General features: G+C 40.1%; 1 protein-coding gene across 2 annotated transcripts in view; it reads right to left on the reverse strand.

Annotated features, from left to right (window-relative positions):
- Positions 1–21,823, reverse strand: part of UFSP2 (UFM1 specific peptidase 2) — a 23,354-nt gene continuing 1,531 nt past the window's right edge. Inside the window, exons 2-12 of one of the 2 annotated variants that reach the window (XM_060778630.2) lie at positions 17,452–17,530; positions 14,602–14,785; positions 14,439–14,505; positions 13,047–13,204; positions 11,361–11,553; positions 8,702–8,848; positions 5,816–5,980; positions 5,454–5,578; positions 3,887–3,963; positions 1,948–2,072; positions 1–517 (exon numbers count right to left, since the gene is read on the reverse strand). In XM_060778630.2, coding sequence (XP_060634613.2) covers positions 431–517; positions 1,948–2,072; positions 3,887–3,963; positions 5,454–5,578; positions 5,816–5,980; positions 8,702–8,848; positions 11,361–11,553; positions 13,047–13,204; positions 14,439–14,505; positions 14,602–14,785; positions 17,452–17,530 — 1,407 coding nt within the window. In that variant the 3' untranslated portion in view covers positions 1–430. Of the gene's footprint in view, positions 518–1,947; positions 2,073–3,886; positions 3,990–5,453; positions 5,579–5,815; positions 5,981–8,701; positions 8,849–11,360; positions 11,554–13,046; positions 13,205–14,438; positions 14,506–14,601; positions 14,786–17,451; positions 17,531–21,823 lie in introns of those variants that run through there. The other variant, XM_067468737.1, reaches the window with a different exon arrangement.

Raw genomic sequence — 21,823 nt, forward strand, 5'->3', positions numbered from 1 at the left:
ACAATGTTTAATACTCATGTTTTATTTGAAAATCTCAAATTACTTTGTTAACATTGAAGACTTTCATGTCCAGAATCACTGGGTTGTTGTGTATTTTCTGGGCTGTATGGCCATACTCCAGAAGCATTATCTCCTGACGTTTCACCTGCATCTATGGCAGGCAACCTCTGAGGATGCTTGCCATAGATGCAGGTGAAACATCAGGAGAGAATGCTCCTGAAACATGGCCACACAGGCTGGAAAACATACAACAACCTCAAATTACTTTTCTTCCAACTCTATTAGACTGAGATTTCTATTTCAACTGGGGGTTTTGAACAAGATTTTAATAAAAACGTTCTCATCAATTCTAAAAAAAAATGAAGATATGCATGCGTAAAGACAAAATATATTAAGATAAGTAATTTATCACAATCTTCTAAACAGAAGTTCAAATAGATTTTGGTCGCTGGGGTAGACACAGGTTATAATAAGCATCTTTCTTCCAAAAATCTGGACCCTTCCATCCACACCAACCCTGTATAATAGGAAGGGGAGGGGAAATACATAAAAATACACAATATAAATGTAAGATTTTACTAAGTGGCTATAGCTAACATTTCAGTAAAACAGACATGAATCTAAACTTCTGTTTTGATTCATTTTTGTGAAAAGCTTACTTTTCAAAAATGGAAAAATTATAAATACACAATGTATTGTCGATGGCTTTCATGGCTGGAATCACTGGGTTGTTGTGAGTTTTCCAGGCTGTATGGCCATGTTCCAGAAGCATTCTCTCCTGAGGTTTCAGCTGCATCTATGGCAGGCATCCTCAGAGGTAGTGAGGTCTGTTGGAAACTAGGAAAATGGGGTTTATATATCTGTGGAATGTTGTCCAGGGTGGGAGAAAGAACTCTTCTCTGTTTGAAGTAGGTGAGAATGTTTCAATTGGCCACCTTGATTAGCACTGAATGGCCTTGCAGCTTCAAAGTCTGGCTGGCTGCTTTCTGCCTGGGGGAATCCTTTGTTGGGAGGTGATTCGCTGGCTTTGATTGCTTCTTATCTGGAATTCTCCTGTTTTTGAGTGTTGTTTTTTATATAGTTATGATTTTGGCGTTTTTTAAAATACTGGTAGCCAGATTTTGTTCATGTTCATGGTTTCTTCCTTTCAACTGAAATTGTCCACATGCTTGTGGATTTCAATGGCTTCTCTGTGTCGTTTGCCATGGTAGTTATTTTAGAGAAGCCATTTTAGAGAAGCCATTGAACAAAGGATTCCCCTGGGCAGTAAGAAGCCAGACCTTGAAACTGCAAGGCCATTAGATGCTAATCAAGGTGGACAACTGAAACATTCACACCTACCTCAAACAGAAAAGAGTTCTTTCTCCCACCCTGGACATCATTCCACAGATATATAAATCTCACTTGCCTAGTTTCCACCAGACCCCTCAACCTCTGAGGATGCCTGCCATAGATGTGGATGAAATGCCAGGAGAGAATGCTTCTGGAATATGGCTATATAGCCTGGAAAACTCACACAACCCAGTACTAAAATTATATTCGGCCCAGAAAACTCACAATAACCCTATAAATACACATTCTGGCAGGAATCCTCTGTGGTTTATGCTGGTATAACCAGGGACTTAATACCAGTATAGCAACTTTTCCTGACTTTGTGTAAAGAAGTATCCAGGTTTGATACCTGTGAAATGGCTGTCAGAAAACACTATTGATCAAAATGTTGTAGAAGCCAGGCCTAAAAGAAAGTTCATTCCACATTCTGAGCTCTGTCTGCAACCTAGATCGGTTAGAACTGGCCTTTTTAAAAAGAAACATTTTCAAAACAATGGTTCCAGTTGTGTACTGCCTAAGACTAAAAGAATTAAGGTTCAATGTTCGTTATGGTTCACGTGCTGACACTGTGATAACACAACGGAATGGAAATCAAATGTGAAAGTCAAACCTCACCTTTTCTAATACAGTATTCAGGTCCTCTGCTCCAGTGTAATGGGGGTCCAGGATTAGAAATTTTATGTGCCCTGTGGTCTCATTCCACGCTACTCCAAGTATTGTATGAGCCAAGACACCTCCACCTGAATAGGAAAGATATCAATGACAAAGTTGCAATTAGCCCATTATAGGAAGTAAAAACAGTTGTTGGGAGGGAAAAATGTTATTTCTGGGTTGCTGTGAGCTTTCCTTTGGGCTGTATGGACAGGTTCCAGAGGCATTCTCTCCTGACGTTTCACCCACACCTATGGCAGGCACCCTCAGAGCTTGTGAGGTCTGTTGGAAACTAGGCGAGTGGGGTTTATATTTCTGTGGAATGTCCAGGGGTGGGAGAAAGAACTCGTCTGCTTGAGGCAAGTGTGAATGTTGCAATTGGCCACCATGATAAGCATTGAATAGCCTTGCAGCTTCAAAGTCTGTCTGCTTCCTGCTTAGGGAAATCCTTTGTTGGGAGGTGTTAGCTGGCCCTGATTGATTCATGTCTGGAATTCCCCTGTATTCTGAGTGTTGCTCTTTATTCACTGTCCTGATTTTAGAGTTTTTTTTAATGCTGATAGCCAGATTTTGTTCATTTTCATGGTTTTCTCTTTTCAGTTGAAACTATCCACACATTTGTGGATTTCAATGGCTTCTCTGTGTAGCCTGACATGGTGGTGGCCGGAGTAGTCCAGCATTTCTGTGTTCTCAAATAAGATTCTATGTCCAGGTTGGTTCATTAGGTGCTCTGCTATGGCTGACTTCTCTGGTTGACTTAGTCTGCAGTGCCTTTCATGTTCCTTGATTCGTGTCTGGGCAATGCTACATTTGGTAGTCCCTATCTGGTGGTCCACAGCTGCCTGATAGACAGTAGACTGCGTTTGGTGGTCCCTATGTAGACTTGTTCACAGCTGCATGGTATATGGTAAACTCCTGCAGAGGCAAGAGGATCCCTCTTGTCCTCTGCTGAACATAGCATTTGTTGTATTTTCTTAGTGGGTCTGTAGATAGTTTGTAGGTTGTAAACACAGAAATGCTGGTGAATTCGAACAACTACCATGTCAGACTAAAAAATCTAAAATCAGGACAGTAAATAAAGAGGAACACTCAACAAGCAGGGGAATTCCAGACAAGAATCAATCAGGGCCAGGTTACATGTCCCAACAAAGGATTCCCCAGGCAGGAAGAAGCCAGACCTTGAAGCAGCAAGGCTTCACACCTGCCTCAAACAGACAAGAGTTCTTTCTCCCACCCTGGACATTCCACAGCTATATAAACCCCACTTGCTTAGTTTCCAATAGGCCTCTCAACCTCTGAGGATGCCTGCCATAGATGTGGGTGACACATCAGGAGAAATGCTTCTGGAACATGGCCATACAGCCCAGAAAACTCACTGCAACCCAGTGATTCCGGCCATGAAAGCCTTCAACAACACGGAGATAGAAGTCTTCTTTATGTCAGAAAGTTCAGACTAACACAACCAACTGGTAGATTCATCTATCACGAGTTGGAGCAAACCTGATTCAGCAAACACACTAAAGAGCTTTGAAGTAGGTTGTATCACGTGTTCACAATTACTGCAGAATTACGCTTCATGAGGATGAACCCTGGCAAAGAATTCATCCTGGTAAAACCAGGAGTATTACCAGGATGAAAGCTCCCCTATGTAAATATTAAGTATCTGCAGTGAGAAAAAACATCCAGAACTTTTCACTACTACCCTTATGGAGAAACAGATGTTTTTTTTTAATGTGGAAGAACATCTTAACACACAATCTCCCAATTTGTGTTCTAAAACAGTGTTCCACAACATTCAAGAACTACTTCAAAATGGTCAAAGATCTATAAACAGTGCTCTCTCAAAGGACCAGTAGAATAGTTATGTAAAATAGAAAAATCTGAATAATGTTCAAGATCTTACCAATCATCACTGGTGTTCCCTCAGTCTTGAAATGATTAGCAAGTTCTCTTCCCTGAGAAGCCATCTCAGACCCTTGGCTACAAGGAAAGATGATCATCACTAGCTGCCACAAAAGTAAGGAAGGCATGATCACCACCCATCACCTCTCATTTCAGCACTCCCTATCAGAAATACCCACCTGCCAAGGTTGCTATGGATTCACCTTATATTTGTGGGACTCTATGAATTGAGAAATTTATCAGCAGCCCCGACTCCAAAATAGAAGTCAGAATACCATATATACTCGTGTATAAGCCAAGCCGAATATAAGCCAAATATTTACTACAAAAAACTGGGAAAATTATTGATTCGATTCCCACCCAGCTGAGGGTGGGAAATGCAGCAGCTACTGGTAAACTTCAAAATAAAAATAGATACCAATAAAATTACATTAATTGAGGCATCAGTAGGTGAAATGATTTGAATATTTAAGATACGACTTTCCAACTCTGATTAAACCATTCTTCTAACCTTTTTCAATGTAAATGTGCTTAGGTATCCTTCCAATAATAATAAAGAGTGTAAAATAATAGACGTAATAATAATAATAATAATAATAATAATATAAAATAATTAAAATGTAATAACAATAATAGAGTAAAATAATAAATGTAATAATAATAAATACAGTAAAATAATGGAAATGTAATAAGAACAATAATAGAGTAAAATAAGAAATATAATAACAATAATAAATAGAGTAAGATAATATATGTAATAATAATTGAGTAAGATAATATATGTAATAATAATAGAGTAAAATAATAACTGTAATAATAATAAATACAGTAACATAATGGAAATGTAATAAGAACAATAATAGAGTAAAATAATAAATATAATAACAGTAATAAATAGAGTAAGATAATATATGTAATAATAGAGTAAAATAATAAATGTAATAATAATAGAAAAAAATAATAAATGTAATACATAATAGAGTAAAATAACATAATAATAGAGTAACAAATAAATGCAATAATAATAGAGAAAAATAATAAATGTAAAAATAGTAATAGAGTAAAATAACATAATAATAGAGAAAATAATAAATGTAATAATACAGAAAAATAATAAATGTAATAATAATAGAGTAAAATAATAATAATAATAAACAAAACTAATAAAATAATAATAATAATAATAACAGAATGAAATAATAAATAACTTTGATGAGTTTAAGTTGAGGAGGCTTTTTCAGCGTAAAAAAGGGGCTAAAAACTCAGCTTATACTTGAGTATAGGGTATAAGCATTTGCTCAGCAAGAAAGTTATGCTAGGAAATAAATGCCTAACTTTTTATATGGAATTATTTCAACATGGTGACATAACTGGCGTTTGCCTAAAAAAACCTAATTCCTGAAGAAAACGTTCTCCCCTTAATGCAAAAAATTGAGACTCCTCTCTAGTTTTGATCTCAAAAGGGCAGATTTGAATAGATATGTGGCCCACCCTTTGTGCCTCTCCCTGCTTTTGCTGGATTTCTACGCCAGCTTGGTTTGGTTACAACTGCATTAAATATTCCTTACCTGACAAACAGTATTTTTGAAGTTATCCCTAATAGTTGGCTCAGTACAAGCTGCACTTCAATGGAACCGATCCACTGGCATGATCCAACAAATCCTGACACCTTGTCTCCAACATCAACTAGAGCCTTTGGAATTGAAAACACGTGAAAATCAGAAATAATCGCAGTTTGAAAAGTAACTTCAGTAAATATTACATTTACCTATGCAACACTGTTTTAAATCTACCTTTCTGGAAACAAACAGAACAAGGAGAATTGTGGCACAGTCATTAAATGGAGTACAGGCACGCATCTGTAGGGTGAACAAAGTCTCCTACAAGCCATCAACTGCATCTGTTAAGTCAAGGAAACCAAATTTTGTACCTGCTGGATCTCTTTGTGTGTAGGTATTGATCTGTCTGTGTATCCTTGATGCCTGAACCATGAGCATATAGTCTGTAGGGAACGATACGCACAGCCCCAACCATTATCGTCAATGTGATCTTGCATGTAGTGATGGTAACTGTACGTGCCATATACCAGATATATCTGTAGTAAAAAGAAAAAGCATACAGTAGCCTTGTAGGACAGGTCCAGAAGGAGATTCTCTAAAGACAATCATTTCACATAACCTACATTACAACTATTATTTCTAATGTGTACATGCCTTACAGCCAAATGGGAAAATACAGAAATACAAAGGCTTGGGAAAGAAACAGATGAACAAGGTAATTAAGGCCGCTTCTACAATGTCATACAAAATCCACATTTGAACTGGATTACACGGCAGTGTAGACTCATGTAATTCATTTCAAAGAAGATAATGTGGATTTTTGCCTTCTATTTTATTCGTGTTGTATTTTGAAATGGTCATATGACTAGTCAAATAAATAAATTATTATTATTATCATCATGCTTTGATAATCTGGATTATATGGCAGTGTAGAAGGGGCCTAAGGGTGCATCCAGACAGCTCATAAAAAGTGCAAGCTCCCGTGCTTTTACGTGTGCTGTCCAAATGATGCCTCAGGTAAAAGCAAATTACTTTGGCACAAAACAGGAAACCCTGTTTTATGCCAAATTAATTAGGTACTGGATTTGACCCGGGTTTTCATGAAAGACCCTGGTCTAATCCTGTATGGCCACTGTCTGGACTGCACTATCATGTTTTCCGAGCTCCATGAGCCCGGAAAACTCAGAGAGCTGTAACCCCCCTCCCCCAAACCCATCAGAAAACCCCTAAAAACTAAGAATTAATTACCTTTTATTTTTTAAATTTTAAACTATTACATTTGGCCTGGCCATAGGTTTTTTTTAAATCCTTGTGTGTTACTGTTTATATGTGAGTTATATTAATTGTATTGTTTTTGCTTATTGTTTTTTGTTTTATTGATATGTTGTCGGGCTTGACCTCATGTAAGCCGCTCTGAGTCCCCTTGGGGAGATGGTGGCAGGGTATAAATAAAGTATTATAATTATTATTATTACCTTCCAGCAGCCCTTTCCTAGCGCATAGAAATGATACGCTAGGAGAAGGCGGAGGAGTGATTTTCCTCCTGGCCCCCATCTCTTCTCCTGGTGAGTCATTTCTATGTGCCAGGAGAGGGCTGAAAGAAGGGTAATGGCAGCCGGGGAAGTAATTTTTAGTTTTTAGGGTTTTTTAAAGGGGTTTGGGGTGGAGATATGGGTGTATCCCTGTCCTCCCGGAAGGTTCCGGGAAGATGTCTAGACACCCCCTGCCAAAAACACTTTTGAATTGGTGTCTTGGAGCCGGCCCAAGACACCAATTCATCATGCGTTTAAATAAATTCATTTAAATAAGTGACTAGGTAAAGCAGCTATAGACACAATTCTATCGAGAAAATCAAGACCACATGACAGAATGGGCCAGATTGTATGGCTTCTCTTTCTGTTACCACAAGGTGGAATGATAACACTATGTAACAATGTATTGTCAAAGGCTTTCATAGCCGGAATCACTGGGTTGTTGTAGGTTTTTTTGGGCTATATGGCTATGTTCTAGAGGCATTCTCTCCTGACGTTTCGCCTGCATCTATGGCAAGCATCCTCAGAGGTAGTGAGGTCTGTTGAAACTAGGAAAACGGGTTTATATATCTGTGGAATGACCAGGGTGGGAAAAATAACTCTTGTCTGCTGGAGCTAGGTGTGAATGTTTCAACTGACCACCTTGATTAGCATTTGATGGTCTGGCAATGCCTGGGGCAATCTTTTGTTGAGAGGTGATTAGATGTCCCAGATTGTTTTCCCTCTGTTGTTTTGCTGTTATAATTTTAGAGTTTTTTTAAATACTGGTAGCCAGATTTTGTTCATTTTCATGGTTTTCTCCTTTCTGTTGAAATTGTCCACATGCTTGTGGATTTCAATGGCTTCTCTGTGTAGTCTGACATGGTGGCTGTTAGAGTGGTCCAGCATTTCTGTGTTCTCAAATAATATGATGTCCAGGTTGGTTCATCAGGTGCTTTCCTAGTTCTAACAGACCTCACTACCTCTGAGGATGCTTGCCATAGATGCAGGCGAAATGTCAGGAGAGAATGCCTCTAGAACATGGCCATATAGCCCGAAAAAACCTACAACTATGTAACGATGTTTGGAAAAAAAATCTGTTCCTGGTTTGAAAGTGCTATTTCCTGTTTAATTGTGTAGTACTTACTTTGAAAGTAGTTGTTATACTCCAGAAACTTTGTTTTTGTGAATGAGGGTAGTACTATTCTTTACTTCAGTCTAGACACTTTGTAAATTTCCTTAAAAAATATACCATTTTGAACCTTTCAGTGTGCAGACCGTAACAAGGTTTTTGCAGTTGTATTACACTTTTCCATGTTTTTATGATAGAACCAATTAGGAAATGACATTTATAACCCAGGAACAAAAATCGTGTACTTAACAGAAGACAAGTTGCCTGTTTGTATTCAACTTAAGAGATCTGGAATGAGAATTCCTCTAACCAGGAATGTGCTAGAATGAGCCAGGGATGTCAAAAATTAAATCCAATTGCCCATGGAGGGCTTTGCATCCTTTCCTATACCAGAGTCTTGCTAGATATTTATTTATTTGTAGTCTTCTAGGTAGAGAGTTGTGTGCTAACCATTTATACCAAAGGTGAAACATACATTCTGGGCACCACATACCCACCCCTTCTATGTTCATAAAGTCTTATGATTCAGTGGATTCTGTTCACTTCCTTTTCTGTTCTTTCACTTTGTCCTTAGCCTTGAAATTAGAAGAAAGGCAAGTATAAATGAAACTCACTATACCAGACTCTATGCCAGGTGGATTGAGATGCACGTGCGGGTTTCTGAGATAGCCATCTTTGAATGGTTCATCTGGGAAATGGTAGGCATTCGCCCTTCGGAAATAAGGTCTGTCGAAAGGTAGATTAAACCGTCTATGTAATTCCTGAAAACAAGGCAAAAGGTAATCAAGGCATACACATTATCATGCCGCTCTGCTACATCATGCATACATTTTAAAATTAGATTTTTTTAACAGTGTCTTGAACTGCACCCACTATTGGTACTGAACTGGCACTTTTTGAAACGATTGTACTTCTATTGCAGTGTTTCTCAACTTTCCGAAAACAGCAACCCCTTAATACAGTTCCTCATGTTGTGGTGACCCGCCAACCATAAAATTATTTTCGTAGTTACTTCATAACTGTAATTTTGCTATTGTTTTGAATCATAATGTAAATGTCTGATATGCAGGATGTATTTTCATTCACTGGACCACATTTGGCACGAATACCCAATACACCCAAATTTGAATACTGGTGGGATTTGGGGGGGGGGGGGGGGGTTATTTTGTCATTTGGGAGTTGTAGTTGCTGAGATTTATAGTTAACCTACAATCAAAGAGCATTCTGAACTCCACCAATGATGGAATTGAACCAAACTTGGCACACAGTTCTCCCAAAACCAACAGAAAATACTAGAAGGGTTTGGTGGGCATTGACCTTGAGTTTTGGAGTTGTAGTCCACCTACATTCAGAGAGCACTGTGGACTTAAACAATGATGGATCTGGACGAAACTTGGCACGAATACTCAGTATGCCCAAATGTGAACACAGATGGAGTTTAGGGAAAATAGACCTTGACATTTGGGAATTGTAGTTACTGGGATTTATAGTTCACCTACAATCAAAGATCATTCTGAATCCCACCAACAATAGAATTGGGCCAAACTTCCCAGACAGAATCCCCATGACCAACAGAAAATACTGTGTTTTCTGATGGTCTTTGGTCACCTCTCTGTTATCCCCTTGCGACCCCCGCCACAGGGATCCCGACCCCCAAGTTGAGAAACACTGCTCTATTGTGTTTTATCTCCCTTTATGCAGGGCTCAAACTATTGCCAAGATAAATTAAAATCCTAACCAGGACAGAAAATTATCTGACTCAGGAAATTGGCATAAAGCAAATATGGGTCAAAATTATCTAGGAAGCACTGGAAAACCTATAAAAAAGTTTAAGGAAACAGTAAATTCCTTTCAAAACAAAATTGCCATTCACTTGTTCCACATTGAGCCAACAAAGGGCCTCGAATTTCTCAGGGGAAAAACTCGAGGGTATAATCTATAGGAGGCTTGTGTTACAATAGAAAACCTTGTGTTATAATTTAATTTTAATTTTATTTATTCATTTAAATAAATTAAATGTCTTAATAATTCATAATTTATTAAATAATTAATTTAAAAACTAAATAAATTTTAATTTTCTATCTCGCCTAATTACATGTAAAAAAAAATAAAACAGTGGATGTGATGCCACATTTACTTGATGCCAGCAGATATAGCCAACAAAATAAAGCATGGAAGGGTCACTTTTAGTGTAGTTGTGTATCTTATACTTCATCTCTCTATAAGTGATTACAGATGTATTAAGCTGTTTAGTTTAGGACCTGAGTAATTAAATGCACAGCACATGGAGTAAGGAGTCATTATATAATCAACAATTTATATACAGAAAAGAACAAGAAGCAATGCCATGCGTATAATTTTTAGTCAAAATTCCATCTCTAAAGCGGCTGCACAAATAAGAAAAAAATTCCCGTACAAAGAGAGAAAAAACAACTCTTAAGGTGTTGTTGGAATATGACGATTAGAAATCCATTGATTAACACATTGGATGCCTAAAAATCTGTGGTTCCCAACCTTTTTTTGACCGGGGACAACTTTCCAACATTAGTACCAAAAGGGTTACGAATTAGTTTTTGGTCAACATTAGTTTCAGTTGGGTTGTTTCACAGTATTATCTAAGGAGCCCCCGGTGGCGCAGTGGGTTAAACCCCTAAGCCGGCAGGACTGAAGACCGACAGGTCACAGGTTCGAATCCGGGGAGAGGCGGATGAGCTCCCTCTATGAACTCCAACTCCTCATGCGGGGACATGAGAGAAGCCTCCCACAAGGATGATAAAAACATAAAAAATAATCCGGGCGTCCCCCTAGGCAATGTCCTTGCAGACGTTGACATTGGATAAACCACATCAGCTCTAGTTTCTGATACGGAACATATGCCATCCTGTAGTCGCCATCTGCTCGCCCACAGAAAACCATATTTAATGAGCCTTGGCACTATGAGAGGGTTTCAAAAAAACAGTTGCTCTTGTTTAACGATGTAGTAACAGTGAAGCAGCGGACCATATTTTAATTCTTGTGGACCACTGGTGGTCCATGGACCACAGGCTGGGAATCACTGATCTAAATAGTGGCCACTTTACCAAAAAAACCAAATAGCAATTTTTGTGCAATACAATTCTTGTACGAAGGACTCAAAAGAATACTTGAAACACAAATTAACCTCCACAAAATAATTATGAAGTAATAATCTTATGTCACAAATAATTAAGAAAAATATGTGTCATAATATTTAAAGCAATGTCGTCAAACACAATCTCTCAATGCAAAACATACCTGTCTGTAAGTCTCTAGCTGATGATCAGAAATGCCTGATGGGTATGAAATAGTTACAAGCTGTTTTTTTCCTGGTAGCATGAAATGAAATTGTTCCGGAACCACAACCGATGTTCCTTTCATATATTTTAAAATGCACTTTTCCATGTCGGTTAGCTGTGTGTGAATTGCATTCACCAGAAGACTCCGTACACTGCAAGATACCAAGGAAACCATTTACAAACTAGAATACCGAATGCACAATGTCACTCTCTCATTTTCTATCCATTGACTCTGTGAATTCAGAGAGGACAGCAATTTATAACAAGCAGCTTTTGCTACTCTTTACATATCTCTTCTGGTGAGTTTTCTGGGCTGTATGACCATGTTCCAGAAGCATTATCTCCTGATGTTTCACCCATATCTATGGCAGGCACCCTCAGACGTTGTGAGGTCGGTTGGAAACTAGGCAAGTGGGATTTATATATCTGTGGAATGTCCAGGGTGGAAGAAAGAACTCTTTGTCTGTTTGAAGCAGGTGTGAATGTTGTAATTGGCCACCTTGATTAGAACTATATAGCCTTGCAGCTTCAAAGCCTGGCTGCTTCTTGCCTAGGGAAATCCTTTGCTGGGAGGTGTTAGCTGGCCCTGATTGTTTTCTGTCTGGAATTCCCGTTTTCTCTTCTATTTACATTGGGTAAATAGAAGTTGTGAATGGTGAATAACCATCACTATTGAATGTGAATAACTACCTACAAAAGGCTGAGTCTCGCTTATTTGGAAATCTGAAACACTCCAAAAACCTAAACTTTTTGGCACCAGTTATGGATAAAGAGGCTAGCTGTTGTTATCAAGCTGTAAGTGTAGAAACTGTAAAGAGAGAAGGGAGTCAATCTAGCCCTGCAAACCTTTTAGGATGCTGACTTAAAAGCTGAAAACTGGGATATTTGTTGAAGCATTTAATATTGCCTCTATATCTAGGTTCACCCTGAATATTTTATTTATTTTATTTATTTATGGCATTCATATGCCGCCCTTCTCACCCCGAAGGGGACTCAGAGTGGCTTACAAGATTTATTTTCATACAATATATTATAATATTAGGTTAGTACAATATCAGTATTATATATTACTATATTGCACTATACCATTATATTGTAATATTATTAGTAATATTACATGTAATGTAAATAAATAATTATAATTATAATATTGTATTATTATTAGTAGTATTATATTGTATTACTTTATAATATTATAAATATTATATGTATATACAATATACTATATTATATTATTAGTAAAGACAAGATGGAAATGTCTTCTGCTCCCCTCTGTCCAGAGTGAATATATTGAATAATAATAGCCAACACCCTGAGTTGGTTGCAATAGCAATTTCAAAGGAGACCAAACCTGGATTAGTAAATAATAATAATAATAATAATAATAATAATAAACCTTTATTTATACCCCACTAACATCTCCTGAAAGACTCGGTGCGGCTTACAAGAGGCCGAGGCCCAACACATCAATAAAACAACAGCATAACAAATACAATAATAAATAAAACTAAAAAAAACAATAAACTTTAAAACAATAGCAATAAACATTAGACAATAACCTCTCTGAAACTTCTCAGAGCCTAGATAACTCAGATTTGTATAGCAATACAAAACAATCTAAATTAAATATACAAGCATGACTTACTTCCGCCACACTTCTTCTGGAGACACGGAGACAACCGCATCAACTGGCAAGGTCATGCTAATGTAGTGATGGCTCCTATTCTCCTTTTCAATGACTGGAGCCAGAGGCTCTGCTGAAGTCGTCATTTCTAGCATAAGATCTATATTTACGATGGGCTGCTGCAAATAATAAAGGTTTACATGTACAGATTGTGCAATCCAATTCTTGTATACTTTTCTCTAATTGAAGAAGTAACAACTTAGGAAGGTAAGTTTAGATCAGAAAAAGGCACACTCTGAAAAGCATTAACAGCTCGCTTCCCCAGACACATCAATGTTCAACTACAAAGTTCAACTACAAACCAGGTGGTCCTACTGATGCTTGTAAAACAAGGAAACAATACCGAATATAAACTTAGTTCTGGGTTGCTGTGAGTTTTCCAGGTTGTATGGCCATGTTCCAGAAGCATTCTCTCCTGACATTATACCTGCATCTATCCTAGAGGTTGAGGTGTCTGATGGAAACTAAGGTTTATATATCTGTAGAATGATGTCCAGGGTGGGAGGAAGAACTCTTGCCTGTTTGGGGATAGTGTGAATGTTGTAATTGGCCACCTTGATTAGCAGTGAATGGCCCTGCAGCTTCAAAGTCTGGCTGCTTCCAGCCTGGGGAAATCCTTTGCTGGGAGGTATTAGCTGGCCCTGATTGTTTCCTGTCTGGAATTCCCCTGATTTTTTGAGTGTTGCTCTTCATTTATGGTCCTGATTTTAGAGCATTTTAATACTAAGAAAATCTAAATAAGAAAATGCTCCATTCAGCAAAGGACAAGAGGAATCCTTTCACCTCTGCGGGAGTGTATCATATACCTTACACCTGTGGACGCATCTACATAGGGACCACCAAACTCAGCATTGCCCAAACACAAATCAAGGAACGTGAAAGGCACTGCAGATTAATTCAACCTGACAAGTCAGTCGTAGCAGAGCACCTGATGAACCAACCTGGACACAGCATATTATTTGAAAAAACAGAAATGCTGGACCACTCTAACAACTACCTGTCAGACTACACAGAGAAGCCATTGAAATCCACGAGTATGTGGACAATTTCAACAGAAAGGAGGAAACCATTATAGTGAACAAATTCTGGCTACCAGTATTTAAAAACTATAAAATCAGGACATTATATAAAGAACAACACCCCAAAAGCAGGGGAATTCCAGACAAGACTCAATCAAGGTCAGCTAGCACTTCCCTACAAAGGATTCTCCCAGCAGGAAGCAGCCAGGCTTTGAAGCTGCAAGGCCATTCACTGCTAATCAAGGAAAAATCCCCCCATGCCTCAGAGAAGAGTTTGATCAAACAAAACAAATAAAGTCAGAACAAAAGTCAAAATGATAAAAGATATACATACTGATTCTTGTAACTTTTTGTCTTTCTTTTTAAAAAACCTGCGTTTAGTCTCATCTCCTTGTTCAAATCTGAAAAACAGAAGTAAGATCAATTTAGAATACAAAATGGCAGCAATACCAACTCCATGTAGGGTTCCCATCCCTCCTGCTTTGGCTCATACTCACTGAATGAACTGCAGTATCTCCTTACAAGCAGAGTCATCTGAAAGCTCAGTCGCTACTGAGTATTTCCCACTATTTGGCCACAGGTACACTGGACTATGACAAATCCTGAATACCAGCACATCTGAAGCTAATTTTGTTGAAAGGTCACTGAAAACATATCTAAGTGCCTCTTTAGTTGAAGAATCTAAAATGGAGAGAAGAGAAAAAAAATGTAGATCTTGGAAAGGAGGAGGATTGTTCACTCTGAGTTGCTCTAAGCAACCCGTGATTTCGGCCATGAAAGCCTTCGACAATACATTGTTCACTCTCTCCATTAACAGATGATGACACGTTGCCATTTTTCAGTTAATGTTAAGAAGGGCTTTAAAAAAATGTTTTACCCGACTCCCACCCTCCACCTGGACATAGAGTTTGTACAATAAACTACAGAAATTACATTTGAAATATCAGTCTAGATCTCAATTTTTCCACTCTACTTTTTAATACATTCTCTAAATAAGTCCTAACCGGATCCCACATACTCTTAATTATTATAACATTTTTTTATTTTGCTCCACTGGCTGCCGTTTATTTTCCGGGCCCAATTCAAGGTACAGGCTTTGACCTACAAAGCCCTGAACGGTTTCGGACCCGCCTACCTTCGCAACCGCGTTTCCATTTACGAACCCGCACGACCTCTTCGATCTTCCGGAGAGGCTCTTCTCTCGCTCCCGCCTGCATCACAAGTGCGACTTGCGGGGACGAGAGAGAGAGAGCCTTCTCTGTGGTGGCTCCTCGACTCTGGAACTCATTTCCCAAAGACATTAGGCAAGCACCCATGCTAGCAATCTTCAGGAGGAATTGGAAAACCTGGTTATTCCAATGTGCCTTCAGTGATTGAACGTAAGGTACTCCCTGACCAAAACCTTTGCACTAAATGACCTCAGTAGCACTTTATTTATGGTTCGTGCAATTAAATCCTTCCTCATCCCCAGATCCCCCTCCCGATGTTTGACATTGTCCTATCTCCCAGTGTTTTAAAAATTTATCCTGAATTTGGCCCTGCCCAGCGAAATCTTTTGTGTTTTAATGTCTGATTTTATATTGTTGTGTTGCTATTATATTGTTTTGCATTTATGTATTTTATTTTTTGGTTTTATTATGTTATTGTGTTATATTGTTGTGTATTGTACTGATGGGCGTGGCCTCATGTAAGCCGCACCGAGTCCCCTCGGGGAGATGGAGCGGAGTATAAATAGTTTTATTATTTTATTATTATTATTGTTCAATTTATAATTTGTTATTTGCATATTTAACATATTAATTTTATAATTATACCAGTTCATCAGAATCCACTTTGTTTTATCATTCCAACCTCTCACTAAAACAATTTGCGCACACGCTATCAATTTGTCAACCACTCTTTTGCACATTATACACTCCTGGTATTCTTGCATGTAATACATTTCTATTGTCGAATATTATTTGAAGATTTAACATTCTATTAATGTCTCCTTCAATCGTTCCCCAATATTTATTTATTTACTGTATTTATACACTGTCTTTCTCAGCCCGAAGGCGACTCAATATGCCTACACTCTATCACATTTCCATATCATGTGATTAAAGCATAAAATTATGTGGCTACTCTTCGAAAGCGCGATGGCAGAGCCAGGTCTTAAGACTCTTTTTAAAGGTTTCCAAGGTAGGGGCTTTCCTAATCTCTCCGGGCAGTGAATTCCAGAGTCGGGGGGCCACAGAGGAGAAGGCTCTCTCCCTTGTACCCACAAGGCAAGTCTGAGAGACTGGCAAGGGCGAAAGGAGGGTCTTGCCTGAAGATCGAAGGGTACGGGCTGGTTCATGGAGAAAGATGTGGTCACGAAGGTAGGCGGTTCCCAAATCGTTTATAGGTAAGAACCTGTACCTTGAATTGGGACCGGAAGATGAATGGCAGCCAATGGAGCTCCTTAAACAGGGGGGTTGACCCAGTTATTAATCTGACCCTGTAAGTTGCCCCAGTTATTAATCTGGCTGCCGACCATTGGACAAGTTGTAATTTCTGAGCCGTCTTCAAGGGTAGCCCCACGTAGAGAGCATTGCAATAGTCCTGTCTAGAGGTAACTAAGGCATGGACCACCATGGTCAAGTCAGACTTCACGAGGTATGGCATCGTAGGGGGACATCCATTTGGGATTTCCTCGTTTAGCTCCCCAGAATCACAATACTCTAGAATCACAATGAAGGATCTACAAATGATACAAACATCCTCCAACATTATTCTATGATCAGCTTCTGGAGGAAGCTGACCACAGAGTTGCCCTGGAAGACACAGAGATGATCGCATACTAAATCTGGACATAATTACATCCGCAAAAGTTAAACCCACAGCAGCAGTGAATGTTTCTGGCTATGCCGGTCTACAGTGCAAAAAAGCAACTTACCCAAGCTTTGAAAATGGCCTATATATACCAAGAAACCACAAACCACTGACCACCTGCTGCAATGCAACCCGAGCCCTGCCACATGCACAATGGAGGACCTTCTTGCAGCAATACCAGAAGCACTCCAAGTGGCCAGATACTGGTCAAAGGACACTTAATCAACTACCAAACTCACAAATTTTGTATTTTGTCTGTTTGTTTGCTTTGTTCTGTTAGAAATGTAATATAATTGACTGGTTGCCCTGACACGATAAATAAAAATACCAAGAAGTACTAAAAATCTATTGCTCACCCCATTTGGCTGAAAGGCATACTGTTTTGCTGACGCAGTGCTTTAAAATGACCCTGTCAGTGAAGCCCATAAATATATTTTTTTAAAAGATATATTACAAATACTCTAAGGAAATGTCCAGCAGATGAACAGACGCACCATCAGTAGTGGCCAGTTGAAAGGCCAGATCCAGGCCTCCTCTTATCCTAAAGATAATATCCATCGACTCTAGGATGACCTGTTTGGAGAAGAAGAAAAAGTTGAATAAATGTGAATTGAAGCATTGCTGCTTTGGGTGAAGATCTTAATTTTTAAAAGCTGTTTATATAATACAATTAAACAGTAAAACTGCTACTTTAAGCAAAGTTTGTCTTTACTGGTTTTTATTTACTTTTAATTCCTGTATTTCAATCTTAATATCAAGTCAATACAGAATTTGGTATCGTATAGTATGGCGTAAAGTACTAGGCCCCTTCTACACTGCCACATAATCCAGATTATCAAAGCAGATAATCCACATTATCTGCTAAAAAGCCCACTGCATGGTTCAGATATGTGGATGATACCTTCACCATTTGCAGCCACAGAGAAGAAGAACTAAACAAGTTCCTGGACCACCACAACAGCATCCACCCAAACATCCAGTTCACAATGGAAAAAAAATGAAGGAAAACTGCCTTTCCTAGATGGCCCAGGGTCCTTCCATACAGCCCTATATCCCAGAATATCAAACCAGTCAATCCCCACATCAACACTGACAAAGAAACAGCAAGAAATACTATTTACGCACAAGCATAAAGAAATTACATATATTAGAAACAAACACTTTCTCATTACTTTATTTTCCAGATCACCAGATTGGGCCACAACAACGCGTAGCAGGGGCTGGCTAGTCTAACATAAACAGGCCGGCAGAACGTTGTATAAGCAACAATGTTGGATAATAAGGAGGGATTAAGGAAAAGCTTATTAAACATCAAATTACATTATGATTTTACAAATTAAGCACCAAAACATCATGTTTCCCTTCCCTCATGGCTGCCTGGGACTCGGGGCTCTGGGTACGCAGCATGGAGGCGCCTCCACTGGGCTGCTGGGAACTCGCACAGGAGGGATTCTGTGTGTGCGTGCATGTGTGTATGTGTACACACATATCTCTACACACTTCAACTCCCAGAAAGCTCACCCATATTGAGTTATGGGAAGAAATTATGGGAAATGAAGTCCCGTATTCAAAGAAAGAACAAAAACAGGAAACACACGCTCTGTGAGTTACGAACAGCTGTCCAGGAAGGCACAATCAAAGAACTCCCGACAGATGGCAATCCATTTTTACTTTATAGCAACCCTGGGCTATAATATCTACAATAATAATATCTATCATAATAATATTTATAACTCTATAATAATAATATCTATGTCTGTCGAAGGCTTTCATGGCCGGAATCACTGGGTTGTTGTAGGTTTTTTTCGGGCTATATGGCCATGGTCTAGAGGCATTCTCTCCTGACGTTTCGCCTGCATCTATGGCAAGTATCCTCAGAGGTAGTGAGGTCCTCACTACCTCTGAGGATGCTTGCCATAGATGCAGGCGAAACGTCAGGAGAGAATGCCTCTAGACCATGGCCATATAGCCCGAAAAAACCTACAACAACCCAATATCTATGTCTGTAATAATAATAATATCTATAGGCCTATTATAATAATATCTATAGGCCTATTATAATAATATCTATATGTCTATAATATCTATATGTCTATAACAATAATATCTACATGTCTATAATAACATCTGTATGTCTGTAATAATAATGTCTATAGGAAAAGGTAAAGGTTTCCCCTGACATGAAGTCCAATCATGTCTGACTCTAGGGTGTGGTGTTCATCTCCATTTCTAAGCCGAAGAGCTGGCATTGTCCATAGACACCTCCAAGGTCATGTGGCCGGCATGACTGCATGGAGCGCCGTTACCTTCCCGCTGGAGCGGTACCTATTGATCTACTCACATTTGCATGTTTTCGAACTGCTAGGTTGGCAGAAGCTAGGGCTGACAGCGGAAGCTCACTCTGCTCCCCGGAATCGAACCTGCGACCTTTGGGTCAACAAGCTCAGCGCTTTAACCCACTGCACCATCGGGGGCTCCCAATAATGTCTATAATATTATTATAGGCATATAGGTATTATTATTATAGATATATAGATATTATTGATAGACAGATATTGTTATTATAGACCTATAGATATTATTATAATAACGTCTATATGTCTATAATAATATCTATAGGTCTATAATAACAATATTTGTCTGTCAATAATATCTATATCTGTAATAATAATACCTATATGCCTATAATATCTATGTCTATAATAATAAAATATCTATTTGTTGTTCATTCGATTATTATTATTATTATTATTATTATTATCTTTATTTGTACCCCGCTAGCATCTCCCGTAGGACTCAATGCTTCTTAAGGGCATATGCCGCGGCAATAAAAGCCGCAAAGAAAACTTTCTTTGCGGCTACTATTGCGTCTGCAAAAAACCGTCCGGCGGAGTTGTTTCGGATTGTTAGAGGCCTTTTAACTCCCCCTACCTCAGGTGGGAGCCCTGACAACTCGGACACGCGCTGTGAAGCATTTGCTCGGTTCTTCGCAGACAAAGTCGCTTTGATCCGTTCTGGGCTGGACGCCACATTAAATGCAGTCTCTGTGGATGTGACACAAGCACCTGCTTGTCCTATTTTGATGGATTCTTTTCAGCTTGTGAAACCCGAGGATGTGGACAAGATACTTGGAGGAATGAGGCCCACCACGTCCATCCTAGACCCCTGCCCATCCTGGCTTCTGAAAGAGGCCAGAGGGGGATTGGCTGAGTGGGTAACGGTGGTGGTTAATGCCTCCCTTCGGGAAGGCACGATTCCAGCGAGCCTAAAACAGGCTATTATAAAGCCGCTGTTGAAGAAACCATCACTGGACCCCACTAAATTTGACAACTTTCGGCCTGTTTCCAATCTTCCCTTTTTGGGCAAAGTCATGGAAAGCGTGGTGGCCTCACAACTCCAGGTATTCTTGAGAGACACGGATTATCTGGATCCGGCACAGTCTGGCTTCAGACCGGGACATGGTACCGAGACGGTCTTGGTCGCCTTAGTGGATGATCTCCGCCGGGAGCTAGACAGGGGGAGTGTGTCCCTGTTGGTGCTTCTGGACCTCTCAGCGGCCTTCGATACCGTCGACCACGGTATTCTTCTGGGACGCCTTGCAGAGATGGGTCTTGGGGGCACCGCTTTGCGGTGGCTCCAGTCATTTCTGGAGGGTCGTACCCAGAAGGTGTTATTGGGGGACTCCTGTTCAACACCACAGCCTTTGACCTGTGGTGTTCCTCAGGGTTCCATACTGTCCCCCATGCTGTTTAACATCTACATGAAGCCGCTGGGTGAGATCATCCGGAGTTTCGGGGTGCGGTGTCACCTGTACGCAGATGACGTCCAACTCTGTCACTCCTTTCCACCTGCTACTAAGGAGGCTGTCGAAGTCCTGAACCGGTGCCTGGCCGCTGTGACGGTCTGGATGAGGGCGAACAAACTGAAATTAAATCCAGACAAGACAGAGGTACTCCTGGTCAGTCGAAAGGCCGAACAGGGTATAGGGTTACAGCCTGTGCTGGACGGGGTCGCACTCCCCTTGAAGGCGCAGGTTCGCAGCTTGGGTGTGACCCTGGACTCATCGCTGAGCCTGGATCCCCAGGTTTCGGCGGTGACCAGGGGAGCATTTGCACAGCTTCGGCTCGTGCGCCAGCTGCGCCCGTATCTTGGGAAGTCTGACTTGGCCACGGTGGTACACGCTTTGGTCACATCCCGCCTCGACTACTGCAACGCTCTCTACGTGGGGCTGCCCTTGAAGACGGTCCGGAAGCTTCAGCTAGTCCAGCGCGCGGCAGCCATGTTGTTAACCGGAGCGGGACGCAGGGAGCGCACAACGCCCTTGCTGTCCCAGCTCCACTGGCTGCCGATTAGCTACCGGGCCCAATTCAAGGTGCTGGTGCTAACCTACAAAGCCCTAAACGGTTCCGGCCCAAAATACCTTGAGTACCGCATCTCGGCCTATCAGCCCACGAGGACCTTGAGATCATCCGGGGAGGCCTTTCTCTCGGTCCCGCCTGCCTCACAGGCACGCTTGGCGGGGACTAGGGAACGGGCCTTCTCGGTGGTGGCCCCCCGGCTGTGGAACTCCCTCCCTGCGGAAATTAGACAGGCGCCCTCCCTCATGGCCTTCCGTAAGGGCCTGAAAACCTGGCTCTTTGGAAAGGCCTTCAGTTAAGTGCTATGTTTTGGAATGACCACCGGAATGGACTAAGGACGACGAGACGGATTATGACCCAAACAAGACGAAGCGGATTTTTAGCTTAATTATTGTTGTTAGTAAGTTGTGTGTTATGACTCTGATTTATTGTAATTGTTGTCTTTATGTTCTGTGTTCTGTACACCGCCACGAGTCGCCTTCGGGCTGAGAGTGGCGGTCAATAAATG

Source organism: Anolis sagrei, chromosome 5, assembly GCF_037176765.1.
Source record: "Anolis sagrei isolate rAnoSag1 chromosome 5, rAnoSag1.mat, whole genome shotgun sequence".
In the NCBI taxonomy this organism is placed as follows: Eukaryota; Metazoa; Chordata; class Lepidosauria; order Squamata; family Dactyloidae; genus Anolis; species Anolis sagrei.